General features: G+C 44.8%; 1 protein-coding gene across 4 annotated transcripts in view; it reads left to right on the forward strand.

The window, feature by feature from the left end:
- The window catches only part of kank4 (KN motif and ankyrin repeat domains 4), a 137,532-nt gene that overhangs the window by 112,004 nt on the left and 3,509 nt on the right, over positions 1 to 22,019 (forward strand). For all 4 annotated transcript variants that reach the window (XM_042322393.1, XM_042322394.1, XM_042322396.1 and 1 more), the window contains 5 exons: positions 1,395 to 1,670; positions 3,261 to 3,345; positions 6,824 to 7,043; positions 10,625 to 10,767; positions 16,305 to 16,505. In XM_042322393.1, the coding sequence (XP_042178327.1) occupies positions 1,395 to 1,670; positions 3,261 to 3,345; positions 6,824 to 7,043; positions 10,625 to 10,767; positions 16,305 to 16,505 (925 nt within the window). The remainder of the gene's footprint in view (positions 1 to 1,394; positions 1,671 to 3,260; positions 3,346 to 6,823; positions 7,044 to 10,624; positions 10,768 to 16,304; positions 16,506 to 22,019) is intronic.

Genomic DNA, 22,019 nt, shown 5'->3' on the forward strand with positions numbered 1-22,019 from the left:
TCAGCCAAAAAAAAATTGTAGACCTCCACAAGTCTGGTTCATCCTTGGGAGCAAATTCCAAATGCCTGAAGGTACCACGTTCATCTATACAAACAATAGTACGCAAGTATAAACTCCATGGGACCACACAGCCGTCATACCGCTCAGGAAGGAGACTCGTTCTGTCTCCCAGAGATGAACGTACTTTGGTGTGAAAAGTGCAAATCAATCCCAGAGCAACAGTAAAGGACCTTGTGAAGATGCTGGAGGAAACAGGTACAAAAGTATCTATATCCACAGTAAAACGAGTCCTATATCGCCAAAACCTCAAAGGCAACTCAGCAAGGAAGAAGCCACTGCTCCAAAACCGCCATAAAAAAGCCAGACTCCGGTTTGCAACTGCACATGGGGACAAAGATCATACTTTTTGGAGAAATGTCCTCTGGTCTGATGAAACAAAAATAGAACTGTTTGGCCATAATGACCATCATTATGTTTGGAGGAAAAAGGGTGAGGCTTGCAAGCCGAAGAACACCATCCCAACCGTGAAGTATGGGGGTGGCAGCATCATGTTGTGGGGGTGCTTTGCTGCAGGAGGGACTGGTGCACTGACATTTCACATTCTTAAAATAAAGTGATGATCCTAACTGACCTAAAACAGGGAATTTTTAGTAGGATTAAATGTCAGGAATTGTGAAAACTGAGTTTAAATGTTTTTGGCTAAGGTGTACGTAAACTTCCGACTTCAACTGTATCGATTTCGTCAACTGTTTCTGAATGGAATATTCTCACCTTTTAGATTTCTAAAGGGTTTACTGTGTTAGGTTATGGTTGCCCCTGACCCCTGAGCTAAACCAGGATGTGGGTGCTGTTTATCATGCCTCTGCTCAGATGTTTCCTCCATGCCCTCCTTGTTCCTAATCACAACATATCCTTGAGAAAACACACACACAAACATACACACAGCCTTGAAAACACAGCACAGACTTCCCTCCATCAGACTCTGATCACATGAACTCTCCTTACACTGCCTCTATTCGCCCCTCTCCCATAGGAATTCTGGGAATTCTGCGGCTCCAGAAAGATCGGTTCACAAACATCCATGAAGGAATAGTATTCTCTGCCTGACCTTAGCCTTTCTGATCAAGGGCCCTATAGAAGTTCCATGAACCATCTATTCATAACATCCTAAAGATGAATGTCCCTCAATATACTTCTCAAGGCCATGTTCTCACTGCTCACAGATTCCAAGATGTTACACATCAATGTTAGGTAAATGGCCAGCCCTGTGAGTAAATAGCCAGAACACATGGGGCTGAATGGCCTTTTCTTGTCATATCTTGGTACTTGGTAAGTCTCTTGGAACTTCAGTCGTCTCATTGATGCTGTTTGTTTGTGTTGTTGTTAATGACCAGGTATGAGACCACCTCCAGTGAGGAGGAGTCGAGTGGGGAGGAGAAGGAGGAGGCCGAGGAGGTGGACAGCTCTGAGCCTGAGGAGATGCAGGAGGATCAGGGGAAGGAGGAGGAGCAGGAGGAGGAAGCTGGAGAATCCCAGGGCCAGGGAGAGGACACTGCCACAGGAGAGATGGCCCAGGGAGCAGGCCCTCAGGCTGGGGAGACAGAGGGCCAGGGAGACCCTCAAGACCCAGAGTCCAGCCAGGCACTCCTGGAGGAGCAGCCAGAAGCAGGGTGAGACAGGACTTCTTTATCAAGGTTCTTATCTTTTGCAGAAAATGTCCATCTCAGTGGAGGTCTTCTGAAATGAAATTAACTGTGAATAAACCATCTGCAAAGAAAATATACAGTTAGCCGAACAAGTATAAATGGCACCTCTATTCAGACCCCTCATCCCACAGAGGTCTCCTTATGGCAGCCTACGCCCATCCTTCATCCCCAATGTGTCTACTCTAGTCTCTGATGTCAGACACACAATCCAGGTCTTTGTTCAGGTGAGGGCCAGCTGCATCCTGCCTGGAGCCTTCAGTGTAGAGCCTTCGGTCTAGAGTCTTCAGGGCCAAATGAGAGCAGAATGAGAGGTGCTGAGTGAAACATTAATACAAAAGCAGTCTTCTGCTGGGGCCTGGCCCTATAATGGTCTGGCCCCAAGAGCTGACCCCTTCTGCTGCGTGCACACACACACACACACACACACACACACACACACACACACACACACACACACACAAAGTGAGGCATGATTCAGTGACAGGGAGGATGTGTGGGATATGTTGACGTCTCAGAAACAGGCCCTCGGGGGGTTTGTTTCTAATGCTGATCTACTGTATGATTATCACAAGGCCTGACATCTTTTGAAACACTTCAACAATTAACTCGACCATTGCAGCACTACTAAAATATGTCTGTCTGTCATTATGAATTGTTAGGAAAGGTGACTAAATGTTATGTTATGTTAATGTGGGTGACTAAATGTTATGTTATGCTATGAAAGGTGACTAAATGTTATGTTGTGCTATGAAAGGTGACTAAATGTTATGTAAGGTGACTAAATGTTATGTTATGAAAAGTGTCAAAATGTTATGTTATGTAATGAAAGGTGACTAAATATTATGTTATTAAAGTTGAATAAATGTTATGTTATGCTATAAAAGGTGACTAAATGTTATGAAAGGTGACTAAATGTTATGTTATGAAAAGTGTCAAAATGTTATGTGAGGTGGCAAAATATTATGTTATTAAAGGTGACTAAATGTTATGTTATGTTATGAAAGGTGACAAAATGTTATGTTATGCTATGAAAGGTGACTAAATGTTATGTTATGCTATGAAAGGTGACTAAATGTTATGAAAGGTGACTAAATGTTATGTTATGAAAAGTGTCAAAATGTTATGTTATGTTATGAAAGGTGACCAAATATTATGTTATTAAAGTTGAATAAATGTTATGTTATGTTCTGAAAGGTGACTAAATGTTATGAAAGGTGACTAAATGTTATGTTATGTAATGAAAGGTGACAAAATGTTATGTTATGCTATGAAAGGTGACAAAATGTTATGTTATGTTATGAAAGGTGACAAAATGTTATGTTATGTTATGAAAGGTGACTAAATGTTATGTTATGCTATGAAAGGTGACTAAATGTTATGTTATGAAAGGTGACTAAATGTTATGTAAGGTGGCTAAATAATATGTTATGACAGATGACTAAATATTATGTAAGGTGGCTAAATATTATGTTATGAAAGGTGACTAAATGTTATGTAAGGTGGCTAAATATTATGTTATGACAAGTGGCTGAATGTAATATTATATTCACACAGGGAGACGATAGATAAGGACTTCATGGAGGCGTGTCACTACATTAAGGATCGTATGGCAGAGGTGGCAACCCCTGATAAAGAAATGGTAAGAACATTTCCCCTCTAAAGTCGAAACAGTATTGCATGAGGTTGGTTGCCATCCTTGTCACATAATGTGATCCCCGGCCTGTGCGGGACTCCGACCCCACGAGTCTTCACACTATGAACCCTCCATCTGTCTCCCAGCTCCACTATGAACCCTCCATCTGTCTCCCAGCTCCACTATGTCCCTCCATCTGTCTCCCAGCTCCACTATGTCCCTCCATCTGTCTCCCAGCTCCACTATGAACCCTCCATCTGTCTCCCAGCTCCACTATGTCCCTCCATCTGTCTCTCAGCTCCACTATGAACCCTCCATCTGTCTCCCAGCTCCACTATGAACCCTCCATCTGTCTCCCAGCTCCACTACGTCCCTCCATCTGTCTCCCAGCTCCACTACGCCCCTCCATCTGTCTCCCAGCTCCACTATGAACCCTCCATCTGTCTCCCAGCTCCACTATGTCCCTCCATCTGTCTCCCAGCTCCACTATGAACCCTCCATCTGTCTCCCAGCTCCACTATGAACCCTCCATCTGTCTCCCAGCTCCACTACGTCCCTCCATCTGTCTTCCAGCTCCACTACGCCCCTCCATCTGTCTCCCAGCTCCACTATGAACCCTCCATCTGTCTCCCAGCTCCACTATGTCCCTCCATCTGTCTCCCAGCTCCACTATGAACCCTCCATCTGTCTCCCAGCTCCACTATGAACCCTCCATCTGTCTCCCAGCTCCACTACGCCCCTCCATCTGTCTCCCAGCTCCACTATGAACCCTCCATCTAACTCCCAGCTCCACTATGAACCCTCCATCTGTCTCCCAGCTCCACTATGAACCCTCCATCTGTGTCCCAGCTCCACTATGTCCCTTCACCTGTCTCCCAGCTCTACTATGTCCCTCCATGTGTCTCCCAGCTCCACTATGTCACTCCATCTGCCTCCCAGCTCCACTATGTCCTTCCATCTGTCTCCCAGCTCCACTACGTCCCTCCATCTGTCTCCCAGCTCCACTACGTCCCTCCATCTGTCTCCCAGCTCCACTATGTCCCTCCATCTGTCTCCCAGCTTCACTATGAACCCTCCATCTGTCTCCCAGCTCCACTATGAACCCTCCATCTGTCTCCCAGGTCCACTATGTCCCTCCATCTGTCTCCCAGCTCCACTATGAACCCTCCATCTGTCTCTCAGCTCCACTATGAACCCTCCATCTGTCTCCCAGCTCCACTATGTCCCTCCATCTGTCTCCCAGCTCCACTATGAACCCTCCATCTGCCTCCCAGCTCCACTATGAACCCTCCATCTGTCTCCCAGCTCCACTACGCCCCTCCATCTGTCTTCCAGCTCCACTATTAACCCTCCATCTGTCTCCCAGCTCCACTATGAACCCTCCATCTGTCTCCCAGCTCCACTATGAACCCTCCATCTGTCTCCCAGCTCCACTATGAACCCTCCATCTGTCTCCCAGCTCCACTATGAACCCTCCATCTGTCTCCCAGCTCCACTATGAACCCTCCATCTGTGTCCCAGCTCCACTATGTCCCTTCACCTGTCTCCCAGCTCTACTATGTCCCTCCATGTGTCTCCCAGCTCCACTATGTCACTCCATCTGCCTCCCAGCTCCACTATGTCCTTCCATCTGTCTCCCAGCTCCACTACGTCCCTCCATCTGTCTCCCAGCTCCACTACGTCCCTCCATCTGTCTCTCAGCTCCACTATGTCCCTCCATCTGTCTCCAAGCTTCACTATGAACCCTCCATCTGTCTCCCAGCTCCACTATGAACCCTCCATCTGTCTCCCAGGTCCACTATGTCCCTCCATCTGTCTCCCAGCTCCACTATGAACCCTCCATCTGTCTCCCAGCTCCACTATGTCCCTCCATCTGTCTCCCAGCTCCACTACGTCCCTCCATCTGTCTCCCAGCTCCACCATGAACCCTCCATCTGTCTCCCAGCTCCACTATGAACCCATCTGTCTCTCAGCTCCACTATGAACCCTCCATCTGTCTCCCAGCTCCACTATGTCCCTCCATCTGTCTCCCAGCTCCACTATGAACCCTCCATCTGTCGCTCAGCTCCACTATGTCCCTCCATCTGTCTCCCAGCTCCACTACGTCCCTCCATCTGTCTCCCAGCTCCACCATGAACCCTCCATCTGTCTCCCAGCTCCACTATGAACCCATCTGTCTCTCAGCTCCACTATGAACCCTCCATCTGTCTCCCAGCTCCACTATGTCCCTCCATCTGTCTCCCAGCTCCACTATGAACCCTCCATCTGTCGCTCAGCTCCACTATGTCCCTCCATCTATCTCCCAGCTCCACTATGAACCCTCCATCTGTCTGTCAGCTCCACTATGAGCCCTCCATCTGTCTCCCAGCTCCACTATGTCCCCCTTCTGTCTCCCAGCTCCACTATGTCCCCCTGTCTGTCTCCCAGCTCCACTATGTCCCCCGTCTGTCTCCCAGCTCCACTATGAACCCTCCATCTGTCTCCCAGCTCCACTATGTCCGTCCATCTGTCTCCCAGCTCCACTACGTCGCCCCATCTGTCTCCCAGCTCCACTATGAGCCCTCCATCTGTCTCCCAGCTCCACTACGTCCCTCCATCTGTCTCCCAGCTCCACTATGTCCCTCCATCTGTCTCCCAGCTCCACTATGTCCCTCCATCTGTCTCCCAGCTCCACTATGTCCCTCCATCTGTCTCTCAGCTCCACTATGAGTCCTCCATCTGTCTCCCAGCTCCACTATGTCCCCCTTCTGTCTCCCAGCTCCACTATGAGTCCTCCATCTGTCTCCCAGCTCCACTATGTCCCCCCTTCTGTCTCCCAGCTCCACTATGAAAACAAATTGAAAAAGTACAATCGCTAACAAACCTTAACCCTAGTTTTACGTCAACATCATGGTTCAACCCTAACCCTAACTCTAGCTTAATGTCCACATTCTGGTTCAACTCTAACCCTAGCTTCAACCCTCAACCTAACCCTAGCTTCAACCCTCAACCTAACCCTAGCTTCAACCCTCAATCTAACCCTAGCTTCAACCCTCAACCGAACCCTAGCTTCAACCCTCAACCTAACCCTAGCTTCAACCCTCAACCCTCAACCTAACCCTAGCTTCAACTCTCAACCTAACCCTAGCTTCAACCCTCAACCTAACCCTAGCTTTATGTCCACATCCTGGTTCAACCATAACCCCTGTTTCCTCAACCCTCAACCTAACCCTAGCTTCAACCCTCAACCGAACCCTAGCTTCAACCCTCAACCTAACCCTAGCTTCAACCCTCAACCCTCAACCTAACCCTAGCTTCAACTCTCAACCTAACCCTAGCTTCAACCCTCAACCTAACCCTAGCTTTATGTCCACATCCTGGTTCAACCATAACCCCTGTTTCCTCCTTTTTATAGAGTCTTGTGATGGTGTTGTACCAGGAGTGGTTCCATGTGTCTCAATGTTTGTCATCTCTAATAGTGTGTGTGCTCTCTCCCTGTCTTCAGAGACACATCCTGACCGTGTTGTACCAGGAGTGGTTCCGTGTGTCCAGTCAGAAGGACTCGCTGGCCGACACTGTCACCCTCTACCTGAGAGAGGTGGGCATCGCCACGCCAACCCTCCTGCGTTACATCGTAAACCTGGCCGATGGTAACGGCAACACAGCGCTCCACTACAGCGTGTCCCACTCCAACTTCCCTGTGGTCAAACTGCTGCTGGACACTGGTATGGGATATTCATCCACCTCTCTACAACACACTGGTATGATATGTTTCTACACCTTTCTACAACACACTGGTATGGGATATTCATCCACATCTCTACAATACACTGGTAGGGGATATTCATCCACATCTCTACAATAGACTGGTATGGGATATTCATCCACCTTTCTACAACACACTGGTATGATATGTTTCTACACCTTTCTACAACACACTGGTATGATATGTTTCTACACCTTTCTACAACACACTGGTATGATATGTTTCTACACCTTTCTACAACACACTGGTATGATATGTTTCTACACCTTTCTACAACACACTGGTATGATATGTTTCTACACCTTTCTACAACCCTCTCACTCTCCACTATCTCACACTCCCTTTTTATCAGTCCCTACTCCCTACCTCAACCCTTTTTTACTGAAACGATATTTATGGCTTTCTCACATTTGTTCTGAAACCAATAGTGAACAAGACTTGGAGTGTGTCAATGCCAGATTTGTCTCTGATCGAATGCAGAGGTGGAAAAAGTACTCAATTGTCACACTTCAGTAAAAGTGAAGATGTCTTAATAGAAAATGACTCAAGTAAAAGTGAAAGTCTCCCAGTTAAATATTACGTAAGTATCAAAAGTGAATGTAATTGCTAAATTATACTTAAATATCAAAAGTAAAAGTATAAATCATTTCACATTCTTTATATTACAGTTTTTTTCGATTGCTAAACGACAGTGGACACAACTGGAGTCACATGTGCAAAACTCTAATTACAGTCTGCACAGCAGCAGTTCATGTGGACCAAACTCTAGTTCGTTTTTCATTGCTTGAACACAGTTTTCAAAACTCTACACACTTATCCCATGACTTTAACCACAACCTGCACAACACTGTGGATTTACAGCACTTTGTTCAAATGCTAACACACTGCTGTCAAAACTGTGAACCACACATTCAAAACAGAATAGATTTCAGCCTTGTGCCTTTCAAACACTGCTGATTGCAATTTCAGCTGAAAGGCTAAGCAGGTGTCTTGTTTTAGACTTGTTAGTGAACACACACACAGATTACAGTATATATAGGTAGAGCTCAGAAAGACTCATTTTGGAAATGGAACAAGGAAGGTTCGTGGAGGGAGAAGGGTGGCAGGGAGAGGGCGGATGCGTGGAGGAAGACAAAGAAGACAAAGAGCTGTTATTTCAGATGAAATAAGGGCTACACTTATAGACCATGTCGTGAACCATGGTCTCTCATTGAGAGAGACAGGGTTGAGGGTGCAACCCAATCTGCAAAGATCCACAGTGGCATCTGTAATGCGAATGTTCCATCATGCAAACAGGTGAGAGTTACATCCTTACAGTAAATGAAAACATTACAGGAATCTATTTTGTATTGCAATTATAGAATATTTACACAGATATATATTACAGTAAGTTTGACTGTAAAATATATTTTTACAACAGGACCCAAAGGCTGCCCCCAACAGGGGGAAGAGGAAAAATATTTTCAGATGCGCAGGAAAATGCTATTGTTGACATGGTTGTTGTCAACAATGCAATAAAACTGCGAGAGATTCAAGATAGAGTGCTGGCTGATAATGATATATTTGAAAATGTTAATTCTGTCAGCACAACAACTATTGCTCGAGTCCTAAAGAAACACCAAGTTACAATGAAACAGTTATACACTGTACCGTTCGAGAGAAACAGTGAACGGGTAAAAGAGCAAAGATACCAATATGTCCAGGTAAGACGTCTGAGGTTACGTACACAGCTATACAAAATATTTACAGTAAAAAAAAACACTAGCATTTCTACAGTAAAACTGTGCACTTACTGTTTTTCAGAGAGTAATGGAGGTGGAAGCACTGGAAAGACCACATTCATTTGTATTTATCGATGAAGCTGGATTTAACCTTGCCAAAACACGGCGCAGAGGAAGGAATGTTATAGGTCAAAGGGTCACTGTGGAGGTTCCAGGCCAAAGGGGGGGAAATATCACCATGTGTGCTGCAATGGCCAATGATGGTTTGCTTCTCAACACACCACTCATTGGCCCATACAACACAGAAAGGCTTATAGCTTTCCTAGAACAGCTCTATGCTCAGCTAGTGCCAGCAGAACAGAGGGAGCCAGTAAGAAACCCCCAAGGTTTTGTCATAGTTTGCGATAACGTTGCTTTTCACCACTCTGCAGCTGTCACAGATTGGTTTGCAGCACATCACAGATTTATGGTTTTGTACCTGCCTGCATATTCACCCTTCCTCAACCCAATAGAGGAGTTTTCTCTGCCTGGAGGTGGAAAGTATTTCGTCACCACCCACATGACCAAATGTCTCTTTTGGAAGCTATGCGTGCCGGATGTGAGGACACGAGTCCAGAGGACTGCCAGGGATGGATAAGGCACTCCAAAAGGTTCTTCCCCAGGTGCATGGCAAGAGAAAACATTAGATTTGATGTTGAAGAAAACCTGTGGCCTGATGCTAGAGAGAGGCAGGATTAGCCCCTCAATTATTTGTTCGAATTACAGTATGTACTTTTAGTTTCTACCTTTTTTTCTCATTACTGTAATTCCGTAAATTACTACAGACTATTGAAGCAAACTGCTAATTTTCATTTACCTTAAATAATTGTTATGTTCTAAAAAATTTAATAAATCATGTGAAAGAATGTCACTCTTTTCTTTGAAGAAAATATTACTTTGTATGAAGTCACTGAAATTGTTCAAACTGTAAAGATGAAAAGTTTGTATTTTCTGTATTGGTGTTTGATGCTAGTGTTTTTACTCTCAGTGTGTTCTGAGTGACAGTGTGTGTTATCTCAGTGAGGGCTGTGCATAGTGTTTGGCTGCACAGAGCGTGTTTTGAGCCATGTGTTAAGAGTTGTGTTGCTTGGAATGAGTTTTGCAGGTGATGTGAACTGTTTAGCTCAGGTGACTGTTGGTAGTGCAGACTGTAGTTAGAGTTTTGCACATGTGACTCCAGTTGTGCCCACTGTCATTTAGCAATCGAAAAAAACTGTAAGCAAACCAGATTTCACAATCTTCTCGTTCTCGTTAAATGTATGGATAGCCAGGAGCACACTCCAACACTCAGACATAATTTACAAATGAAGCATGTGTGTTTAGTGAGTCCATCTGATCAGAGCCAGTAGGGATGACCAGGGATGATCTCTTGATAAGTGCTTGAATTGTGAATTGGGCCATTTTCCTGTCCTGCTAAGCATTCAAAATGTACTGAGCACTTTTTGTTTTCAGGGAAAATGTATGTATTATTTTCTTTAGGAATGTAGTGGAGTAAAAGTAAAATATAAATAGTAAAGTAAAGTACGGGTACCCCCCCAAAAAATACCTAAGTAGTACTTAAAAATATTTTTACTTAAGTACTTTACACCACTGACCCAATGCCATATATGGTCTATGTGTGTGTGTGTGTGTGTGTGTGTGTGTGTGTGTGTGTGTGTGTGTGTGTGTGTGTGTGTGTGTGTGTGTGTGTGTGTGTGTGTGTGTGTGTGTGTGTGTGTGTGTGTGTGTGTGTGTGTGTGTGTGTGTGTGTGTGTGTGTGTGTGTGTGTGTATGTGTGTAGGTCTGTGTGAGGTGGACACCCAGAACAAAGCAGGCTACACAGCGGTGATGCTGGCCTCTCTGACAGCTGCTGATGGTTCAGACGACATGGAGGTGGCTCTACAGCTACTGAGACAGGGAGATGTCAATGCCCGAGCCAGCCAGGTACACACAACATGTACTCTATCTCATTGTACACTCACACACTAACACTGAACCACTACTAATTGTATATTCCCTCTGGTATGCAGTCACAGACTGTATATTCACTCTAGCATGCAGTCACAGACTGTATATTCACTCTAGCATGCAGTCACAGACTGTATATTCACTCTAGCATGCAGTCACAGACTGTATATTCACTCTAGCATGCAGTCAGTCACAGACTGTATATTCACTCTAGCATGCAGTCACAGACTGTAGATTCACTCTAGCATGCAGTCACAGACTGTATATTCACTCTAGCATGCAGTCACAGACTGTATATTCACTCTAGCATGTAGTCACAGACTGTATATTCACTCTAGCATGCAGTCACATACTGTATATTCCCTCTAGCATGCAGTCAGTCACAGACTGTATATTCACTCTAGCATGCAGTCACAGACTGTATATTCACTCTAGCATGCAGTCACAGACTGTATATTCACTCTAGCATGCAGTCAGTCACAGACTGTATATTCACTCTAGCATGCAGTCACAGACTGTATATTCACTCTAGCATGCAGTCACAGACTGTATATTCACTCTAGCATGCAGTCACAGACTGTATATTCCCTCTAGCATGTAGTCACAGACTGTATATTCACTCTAGCATGCAGTCACAGACTGTATATTCACTCTAGCATGCAGTCAGTCACAGACTGTATATTCACTCTAGCATGCAGTCAGTCACAGACTGTATATTCACTCTAGCATGCAGTCAGTCACAGACTGTATATTCACTCTAGCATGCAGTCAGTCACAGACTGTATATTCACTCTAGCATGCAGTCACAGACTGTATATTCACTATAGCATGTAGTCAGTCACAGACTGTATATTCACTCTAGCATGCAGTCAGTCACAGACTGTATATTCACTCTAGCATGCAGTCACAGACTGTATATTCACTCTAGCATGCAGTCACAGACTGTATATTCACTCTAGCATGTAGTCAGTCACAGACTGTATATTCACTCTAGCATGCAGTCACAGACTGTATATTCACTCTAGCATGCAGTCACAGACTGTATATTCACTCTAGCATGTAGTCCGTCACAGACTGTATATTCACTCTAGCATGTAGTCAGTCACAGACTGTATATTCACTCTAGCATGCAGTCACAGACTGTATATTCACTCTAGCTTGTAGTCACAGACTGTATATTCACTCTAGCATGCAGTCACAGACTGTATATTCACTCTAGCATGCAGTCACAGACTGTATATTCACTCTAGCATGTAGTCACAGACTGTATATTCACTCTAGCATGTAGTCAGTCACAGACTGTATATTCACTCTAGCATGCAGCCAGAGACTGTATATTCACTCTAGCATGCAGTCACAGACTGAATATTCACTCTAGCATGTAGTCAGTCACAGACTGTATTTTCACTCTAGTATGCAGTCACAGACTGTATATTCACTCTAGCATGTAGTCACAGACTGTATATTCACTCTAGCATGTAGTCAGTCACAGACTGTATATTCACTCTAGCATGCAGCCAGAGACTGTATATTCACTCTAGCATGCAGTCACAGACTGTATATTCACTCTAGCATGCAGTCACAGACTGTATATTCCCTCTAGCATGTAGTCACAGACTGTATATTCACTCTAGCATGCAGTCACAGACTGTATATTCACTCTAGCATGCAGTCAGTCACAGACTGTATATTCACTCTAGCATGCAGTCAGTCACAGACTGTATATTCACTCTAGCATGCAGTCAGTCACAGACTGTATATTCACTCTAGCATGCAGTCACAGACTGTATATTCACTCTAGCATGCAGTCACAGACTGTATATTCACTCTAGCATGTAGTCAGTCACAGACTGTATATTCACTCTAGCATGCAGTCACAGACTGTATATTCACTCTAGCATGTAGTCCGTCACAGACTGTATATTCACTCTAGCATGTAGTCAGTCACAGACTGTATATTCACTCTAGCATGCAGTCACAGACTGTATATTCACTCTAGCTTGTAGTCACAGACTGTATATTCACTCTAGCATGCAGTCACAGACTGTATATTCACTCTAGCATGCAGTCACAGACTGTATATTCACTCTAGCATGTAGTCACAGACTGTATATTCACTCTAGCATGTAGTCAGTCACAGACTGTATATTCACTCTAGCATGCAGCCAGAGACTGTATATTCACTCTAGCATGCAGTCACAGACTGAATATTCACTCTAGCATGTAGTCAGTCACAGACTGTATTTTCACTCTAGTATGCAGTCACAGACTGTATATTCACTCTAGCAGGTGGTCACAGACTGTATATTCACTCTAGCATGTAGTCAGTCACAGACTGTATATTCACTCTAGCATGCAGTCACAGACTGTATATTCACTCTGGCATGCAGTCAGTCACAGACTGTATATTCACTCTAGCATGCAGTCACAGACTGTATATTCACTCTAGCATGCAGTCACAGACTGTATATTCACTTTAGCATGCTGTCACAGACTGTATATTCACTTAAGCATGCAGTCACAGACTGTATATTCACTCTAGCATGCAGTCACAGACTGTATATTCCCTCTAGCATGCAGTCACAGACTGTATATTCACTCTAGCATGCAGTCACAGACTGTATATTCACTCTAGCATGCAGTCACAGACTGTATATTCACTCTAGCATGCAGTCACAGACTGTATATTCACTCTAGCATGCAGTCACAGACTGTATATTCACTCTAGCATGCAGTCACAGACTGTATATTCACTCTAGCATGCAGTCAGTCACAGACTGTATATTCACTCTAGCATGCAGTCACAGACTGTATATTCACTCTAGCATGCAGTCACAGACTGTATAATCCCTCTAGCATGTAGTCAGTCACAGACTGTATATTCACTCTAGCATGCAGTCACAGACTGTATATTCACTCTAGCATGCAGTCACAGACTGTATATTCACTCTAGCATGTAGTCAGTCACAGACTGTATATTCACTCTAGCATGCAGTCACAGATCGTATATCCACCATATATCACTAGGGCTTTCCTGAGAAAATTGGAACCATCCCGGTAATATCCCAGTATTCCCATTCAAGCTGGAAATGCTATTTAAAAGCATATAATGCTAGCGGAATAAATCTGACCTGATTCTACCACTGTAAATGGAGAAATATGGACAGGAATCTAATGGATTCTTATAGTATTGGTCACAATTTAATCAACTCAACGTTCTGTCAATGTCACCATACAATTTGGTTATGTAGCCTAGTTCAAATGTAGGTCAAAAACATGATGAGGTTATTAGCCTACAACCTAGTGAAAATTACATTTGTTTTAGCTTACCTTTACAGTAATTCAAAGATGTCAGCCTGCTTGTTTGTCCGTTTCTCTCCCCTTGCACCTGGCTTTTAGGGGGAAGGTTTGGAAGGTTTGGAAGGTTGTGACTGTTTTTACTTTATGATAACATGATTATTGTGATGACTTCGTCACAGGGAACAAATCCGATTCTCCTCTAAACAAACAAGCAAATAGGCCTAGTATCGGAGCTTCAGCGCCATGGATAGCTTCAGCACCATGGATAGCTTCATCACCATGGATAGCTTCAGCGCCATGGATAGCTTCAGCGCCATGGATAGCTTCATCACCATGGATAGCTTCAGCGCCATGATTAGCTTCATCACCATGGATAGCTTCAGCGCCATGGATAGCTTCAGCACCCTGGATAGCTTCAGTGCCATGGATAGCTTCAGCACCATGGATAGCTTCAGGACCATGGATAGCTTCAGGACCATGGATAGCTTCAGCACCCTGGAGTTATCCCTGAGAATATGTGTCAGGCGTCTGCATTAGCTTTTGTTACTGTAACATCATGGAACAATGTTACAAATGTCTATTTCCTCGGGTGCGCTGGTGGACACATTGTAGTAGCCTACCAGTCATTTTGTTCAAATTGAGTAGCTGCAGTTTATATTTTGAGTTTCTGCCAGTGCTACAAAGATAGTTTGGAGATTTGTGAATGTTAGAGGGAGATTGCCTTCAGTAAGTGTCGAGAAGTTGCGTGTAGCCTACACATGATAGTCAGCAATACAATTTATAGAAGTCATGCAAGTAAGTGATGTTTTCTATTGGGGACTTTACATTGAGTAGGCTAAATATGGTAGGCTGCTAGCGTTGTGATTACTAGTTTAATGTAAACTATGAATTAAGTGAGTTGATGTGTCCGGTTCATGTATGCAACTGTTTGCATTTCCATATTTTGTGTTTTTGTATTAGTGCTGCATAAATTTTTTATATTTTATTGGTCTACGGAAAACGGGAAGGAGCTTGGTCAGGAAGTCCCGGGATAACGGTCACCAGTATTAAACCCTACTGTACACACACCCATTGTATAGACATACACTCAGTCATTTTCAGACAATCACACACCTGTACACACAGTGACCTATAGGCAATACTCACTGACTCAGCTAGTCACTCAGGACCACTGTCCTTGCCTGTACTTGACCCACTACAAATATACAGTGCATTCGGGAAGGATTCAGACCCCATGACTTTTTCCACATTTTGTTACGTTACAGCCTTATTCTAAAATTGATTAAATTGTTTTTTTTTCATCATCAATCTACACACAATAAATAAAAAATTGTGTAATAAATAATACAAATAAACAGAAATATCACATTTACATAAGTATTCAGACCCTTTACTCAGTACTTTGTTGAAGCATCTTTGGCAGCGATTACAGCCTCGAGTCTTCTTGGGTATGACACTACAAGCTTGGCACACCTGTATTTGGGGAGTTTCTACCCTTCTTCTCTGCAGATCCTTTCAAGCTCTGTCAGGTTGGATGGGGAGTGTCTCAACACAGCTATTTTCAGGTCTCTCCAGAGTTGTTTGATCGGGTTCAAGCCCGGGCTCTGGCTGGGCCACTCAAGGATTCAGACACTTGTTCTGAAGCCACTCCTGTGTTGTCTTGGCTGTGTGCTTTGGGTCGTTGTCCTGTTGGAAGGTGAACCTTCACCCCAGTCTGAGGTCCTGAGCGCTGTGGAGCAGGTTTTCATCAAGGATGTCTCTGTACTTTGCTCCGTTCATCTTTCCATCAATCCTGACTAGTCTCCCAGTCCCTGTTGCTGAAAAACATCCCCACGGCATGATTCTGCCACCACCATGCTTCACTGTAGGGTTGGTGCCTTGTTTCTCATGGTCCTTTAGATGCCTTTTGGCAAACTTCAAACGGGCTGTCATGTGCCTTTTACTGAGGAGTGGCTTCCATCTGGCCATTCTACCAAAAAGGCCTGATTGGTGGAGTGCTGCAGAGATGGTTGTCCTTCTGGAAGGTTCTCCCATCTCCACAGAGGAACTCTGGAACTCTGTCAGAGTGATATCGGGTTATTGGTCACCTCCCTGACCAAGGCCCTTCTCCCTGAATAATTCCGAAGGCACTGTATCCTGTAGTTTCCCCCTCTCACATTTCATTCCTCTCCTCTTTTCTCTTCCTCTCTCTCTCTTTCTCTCCTGTTTTCTAGGCAGGGCAGACGGCGCTCATGCTGGCCGTCAGCCATGGTCGCACAGCCATGGTGCGGTTGCTGCTGAGCTGCCAGGCTGACCTCAACATTCAGGACAAAGACGGTTCGACTGCACTCATATGTGCGTGTGAGCACAGTCACGTGGAGATCGCTCGGATACTACTCGAGTCTGACCACTGTGACACCAGCCTCACAGACAAGGTAGGTACACACACATGCATATGACACACACGCATAACACACACTAATGTGAACACACACAAGCATGCGCACACACACTTGGACGCTCACACACACATGCACAGACATACACTTTGAACTTCCCAAAACATTGAATGTCAAAGCAACCCAACAGTGCCACTATCTGGCTAAACAGTGAAGTGCATAATTTTCTCCTGTTTATTGACATGATGAATGACCACACAGGCTCTCAGATGATGTCACATACCCTAGCCGCACAGCGGCCGGGAGTTGACCAGAAACACACTGTCCTATTTTTCCTCCACAGAGTGATAGCAGAATGGCAGACAGATAAGGCAGGAATTAGCTGCTAGGTTAATAACTGTTTTGTGGAGCTGTCTGTCTGGGTTTGACACACTAATGAATCCCTCTCAGAAGGTATTATACTGTACTGGAAGTGTAGAGGTGTCTGTGTGTGAATGGCTCAGAGTGGAGCTATGGCTAGAATCAGACCTTCTTTAAGGCCTCCAGGGCAGTCAGACAGGGGGCTAAAGTAGACCCTGGAAACCCAGACAGAGCTGTGTGGGCTGGGCTGTGGCTAAGACAGACAGGTTAAATAATTCACTCCTCTCTCATGGCCAGAGATGGTATTATTCTGCTCTCACCCATTGGTCCCACATGGCCAGAGATGGTATTATTCTGCTCTCACCCATTGGTCCCACATGGCCAGAGATGGTATTATTCTGCTCTCACCCATTGGTCCCACATGGCCAGAGATGGTATTATTCTGCTCTCACCCATTGGTCCCACATTGCCAGAGATGGTATTATTCTGCTCTCACCCATTGGTCCCACATTATCTCACTATGGGTTATTTTCTTCATGATTTGATTGGTTGTCGCAACCAGAAATGTATTTTTCTCACCGTTGTCAGGGCGCTGGCAGGATATAGCTCATCAGTCGAGGTTGCAACACCAGGAATGAACAAGTATAGAGAATTCTGCATTTTCTACCAAGAATGAACATGTCTCCTGAAATGGCAAGCATCCTTACTTTTAAATATCGAGTCAAATTAAATCAAACCCAATTTTATTAATCATATATACAGAATACAGGGGGGTGTAAACAGTGCTATGAAATGCTTACTTGCAAGCTACCTCTCAACATAGCCCTTGTGTCATACAGCATGTCTTGGGGGTATGATATTTGTGCGCCTAACTTTCTCACTCATCATTATTTACAATTCATCAGGACTATCCATAATCCTGGAAGCATCCACATTAATGTAGAAGTGTTTAGAAACATATTTTATTCTCATTTACAATAAGTGACTCCAAAATGACACAATACATTATTTATCAGTCATTTTTATTGGGCACAAAATAATCTGAAACACAACCAAAACAAAGAGGAAAAGTCACAAGCGTGATGTGATCATTGTGTTCTAGGAATATGGGACCAAATACTAAACTTCTGTCTACTTTAATACACAGTGAAGTGAATTTATCCCAATACTTTTGTTTCCTCTTAAATTGGGGGACTATGTACAAAAAGTGCTGTAATAAAAAGTGGTGTAACATGGATGAAAATACCCTCAAATTAAAGCTGACAGTCTGTACTTTGTATAATTTCAAATCCAAAGTGCTGGAGTACAGCCAAAACATTTCACTATCCCAATACTTTAGATGAGTATTTGGCTGTTTTGACTGCCGGAGCCAAATCAGACTTTAAAAAGAACATATATGGTCCATGGACTAACGTTAGACAGGGGACTGACTGATGGACTAACGTTAGACAGGGGACTGACTGATGAACTAACGTTAGACAGGGGACTGACTGATGGACTAACGTTAGACAGGGGACTGACTGATGAACTAACTAGACAGGGGACTGACTGATGAACTAACGTTAGACAGGGACTGACTGATGGACTAACGTTAGCCAGGGGACTGACTGATGGACTAACGTTAGACAGGGGACTGACTGATGGACTAACTGACTGATGGACTAACGTTAGACAGGGGACTGACTGATGGACTAACGTTAGACAGGGGACTGACTGATGGACTAACGTTAGACAGGGGACTGACTGATGGACTAACGTTAGACAGGGGACTGACTGATGGACTAACGTTGATGGACTGAACTAACGTTAGACAGGGGACTGACTGATGGACTAACGTTAGACAGGGGACTGACTGATGGACTAACGAGGGGACTGACTGATGGACTAACGTTAGACAGGGGACTGACTGATGGACTAACGTTAGACAGGGGACTGACTGATGAACTAACGTTAGACAGGGGACTGACTGATGGACTAACGTTAGACAGGGGACTGACTGATGGACTAACGTTAGACAGGGGACTGACTGATGGACTAACGTTAGACAGGGGACTGACTGATGGACTAACGTTAGCCAGGGGACTGACTGATGGACTAACGTTAGACAGGGGACTGACTGATGGACTAACGTTAGACAGGGGACTGACTGATGGACTAACGTTAGACAGGGGACTGACTGATGGACTAACGTTAGCCAGGGGACTGACTGATGGACTAACGTTAGCCAGGGGACTGACTGATGGACTAATGTTAGACAGGGGACTGACTGATGGACTAACGTTAGGACTGACTGATGGACTAACGTTAGACAGGGGACTGACTGATGGACTAACGTTAGCCAGGGGACTGACTGATGGACTAATGTTAGACAGGGGACTGACTGATGGACTAACGTTAGACAGGGGACTGACTGATGGACTAACGTTAGACAGGGGACTGACTGATGGACTAACGTTAGCCAGGGGACTGACTGATGGACTAACGTTAGCCAGGGGAGTGACTGATGGACTAACGTTAGCCAGGGGACTGACTGATGGACTAACGTTAGACAGCGGACTGACTGATGGACTGGCGAGCTCAGGTGTGGAGGACAGGGGACTGACTGATGGATTAACGTTAGACAGGGGACTGACTGATGGACTAACATTAGCCAGGGACTGACTGATGAACTAACGTTAGCCAGGGGACTGACTGATGGACTAACGTTAGCCAGGGGAGTGACTGATGGACTAACGTTAGCCAGGGGACTGACTGATGGACTAACGTAAGACAGGGGACTGACTGATGGACTAACGTTAGCCAGGGGACTGACTGATGGACTAACGTTAGCCAGGGGACTGACTGATGGACTAACGTTAGCCAGGGGACTGACTGATGGACTAACGTTAGCCAGGGGACTGACTGATGGACTAACATTAGACAGGGGACTGACTGATGGACTGGCGAGCTCAGGTGTGGAGAACAGAGGCCCAGGTGGTGGAGTAGCCCGTACAGGAATGTAGGACAGGGGACTGATGCAGCTGTGGACCGGATGCTGGTAGAGGGGGTGGGAGTAGGACGACAGGTGCCAACAAGAGGCAGGGCTGTCTCCAGCACTGGAACTGTCAGGTCCGGAACTTCTACAAGCTCCACAAAGCCCTCATCATCCTCCCCTTGGACATCAGGATCACCCGTCTCCAGTTCCTCAATGGCAGCCTTTATAATCCTGCAGCACCAAACCAGTCTGAACGAAGAGGTACTCCAAACCGATCAGTTCCTCTTAAGAAAGAAAATACAAAAAAATATGAGAATACACCAGACTGAGTATCGAATAATTCTATAATAACATTTCACAAAGAGAAATGCGTTGCTGTTTGTATTAAATATAAAAGCTGCATTAGATTATGAATTAAATGATATTGCCATGACCAGTGTATTTGCGTAGAACAGTGTAAGGAACCATATGTTCCAACTGATGACCTTCCTACTGCACTTGGGACAATAAAGGTATCCTGCTGCCACATAGTAGGATCCGTCCACATCCACAACCTGCCGGATCTTCTGGTGGAGTCCAGATGAGGTCAACTCTCCCCTCTCACAGTCAGAATGTGGGCAATAGAGCTTCACCTGACACAGCCCTGCTCCACACTCTTTTAGTCGTTTTTGTCTAAATCCTGGAACCCTTCCTGTCTATTAAGACGAGGCTTCCATTTGGCAGTTTGCTGAAGCTGTGAAAATAAGAGGGAAAGTTTGTGCTTAATAAGCATAAATGATATACATTTTAATGACAGTGAGCAGATTGGATTAATGGATGGAACAATAAAATGAAGTGTTTAAACTCTAGCTACCTATGTTGTTATCTCTAGCTACTTGCTAAAGGACATTTCTAACCACAGACACACCAGCATAAGCAAGAGAATAGGATATCGTTCGTGCCCTTTAATTCATAATTAACATGATGACCCGTCCCTAGCCTATTTGATATGAAGACAGTGTTTGCACTATAGCTATGTCTAGTCCAATTAGCTCAATTCATAAAAAGAGAAAAGGAGAGGTTTGCTGACGCTGAGTGACAAAGTACAACTACAAGCTATAAAAACCACACTTTGTTTAGATAGCTAGCTCCGGCAGTAAGAAAATAAGTTTAGTATGGTAAGTGGGGTTAACAGACTATTTTGATAGTCATGGACGTTAAGCTAACTAACATTACGTTACTTCGATCACCTGTGTCAGTGTCAAAACACCCGTTGACTAACGCGTTAGAGTAGCACTGTAAATCTTGTTAACCGAGCTAACATATTACTGAAGCCTAATACACTGATATTACCTGCTAGATATTCCAATCTCTGATCAATGAAAATAGCAGAAGCAAAACATTGTAGCTAACGTTACTTCAGAAAATAAAGATAACTGGCGAACAAAATGACCTAAGAGGAAATACACTGCTCAAAAAATAAAGGGAACACTTAAACAATACAATGTAACTCCAAGTCAATCACACTTCTGTGAAATCAAACTGTCCACTTAGGAAGCAACACTGATTGACAATAAATTTCACATGCTGTTGTGCAAATGGAATAGACAACAAGTGGAAATTATAGGCAATTAGCAAGACACTCCCAATAAAGGAGTGGTTCTGCAGGTGGTGACCACAGACTGACCACTTCTCAGTTCCTATGCTTCCTGGCTGATGTTTTGGTCACTTTTGAATGCTGGCGGTGCTTTCACTCTAGTGGTAGCATGAGACGGAGTCTACAACCCACACAAGTGGCTCAGGTAGTGCAGCTCATCCAGGATGGCACATCAATGCGAGCTGTGGCAAGAAGGTTTGCTGTGTCTGTCAGTGTCCAGAGCATGGAGGCGCTACTAGGAGACAGGCCAGTACATCAGGAGACGTGGAGGAGGCCGTAGGAGGGCAACAACCCAGCAGCAGGACCGCTACCTCCGCCTTTGTGCAAGGAGGAGCAGGAGGAGCACTGCCAGAGCCCTGCAAAATGACCTCCAGCAGGCCACAAATGTGCATGTGTCTGCTCAAACGGTCAGACTCCATGAGGGTGGTATGAGGGCCCGACGTCCACAGGTGGGGGTTGTGCTTACAGCCCAACACCGTGCAGGACGTTTGGCATTTGCCAGAGAACACCAAGATTGGCAAATTTGCCACTGGCGCCCTGTGCTCCTCACAGATGAAAGCAGGTTCACACTGAGCACATG

The sequence above is a fragment of the Oncorhynchus tshawytscha genome, linkage group LG05, assembly GCF_018296145.1.
Source record: "Oncorhynchus tshawytscha isolate Ot180627B linkage group LG05, Otsh_v2.0, whole genome shotgun sequence".
Taxonomy (NCBI): Eukaryota; Metazoa; Chordata; class Actinopteri; order Salmoniformes; family Salmonidae; genus Oncorhynchus; species Oncorhynchus tshawytscha.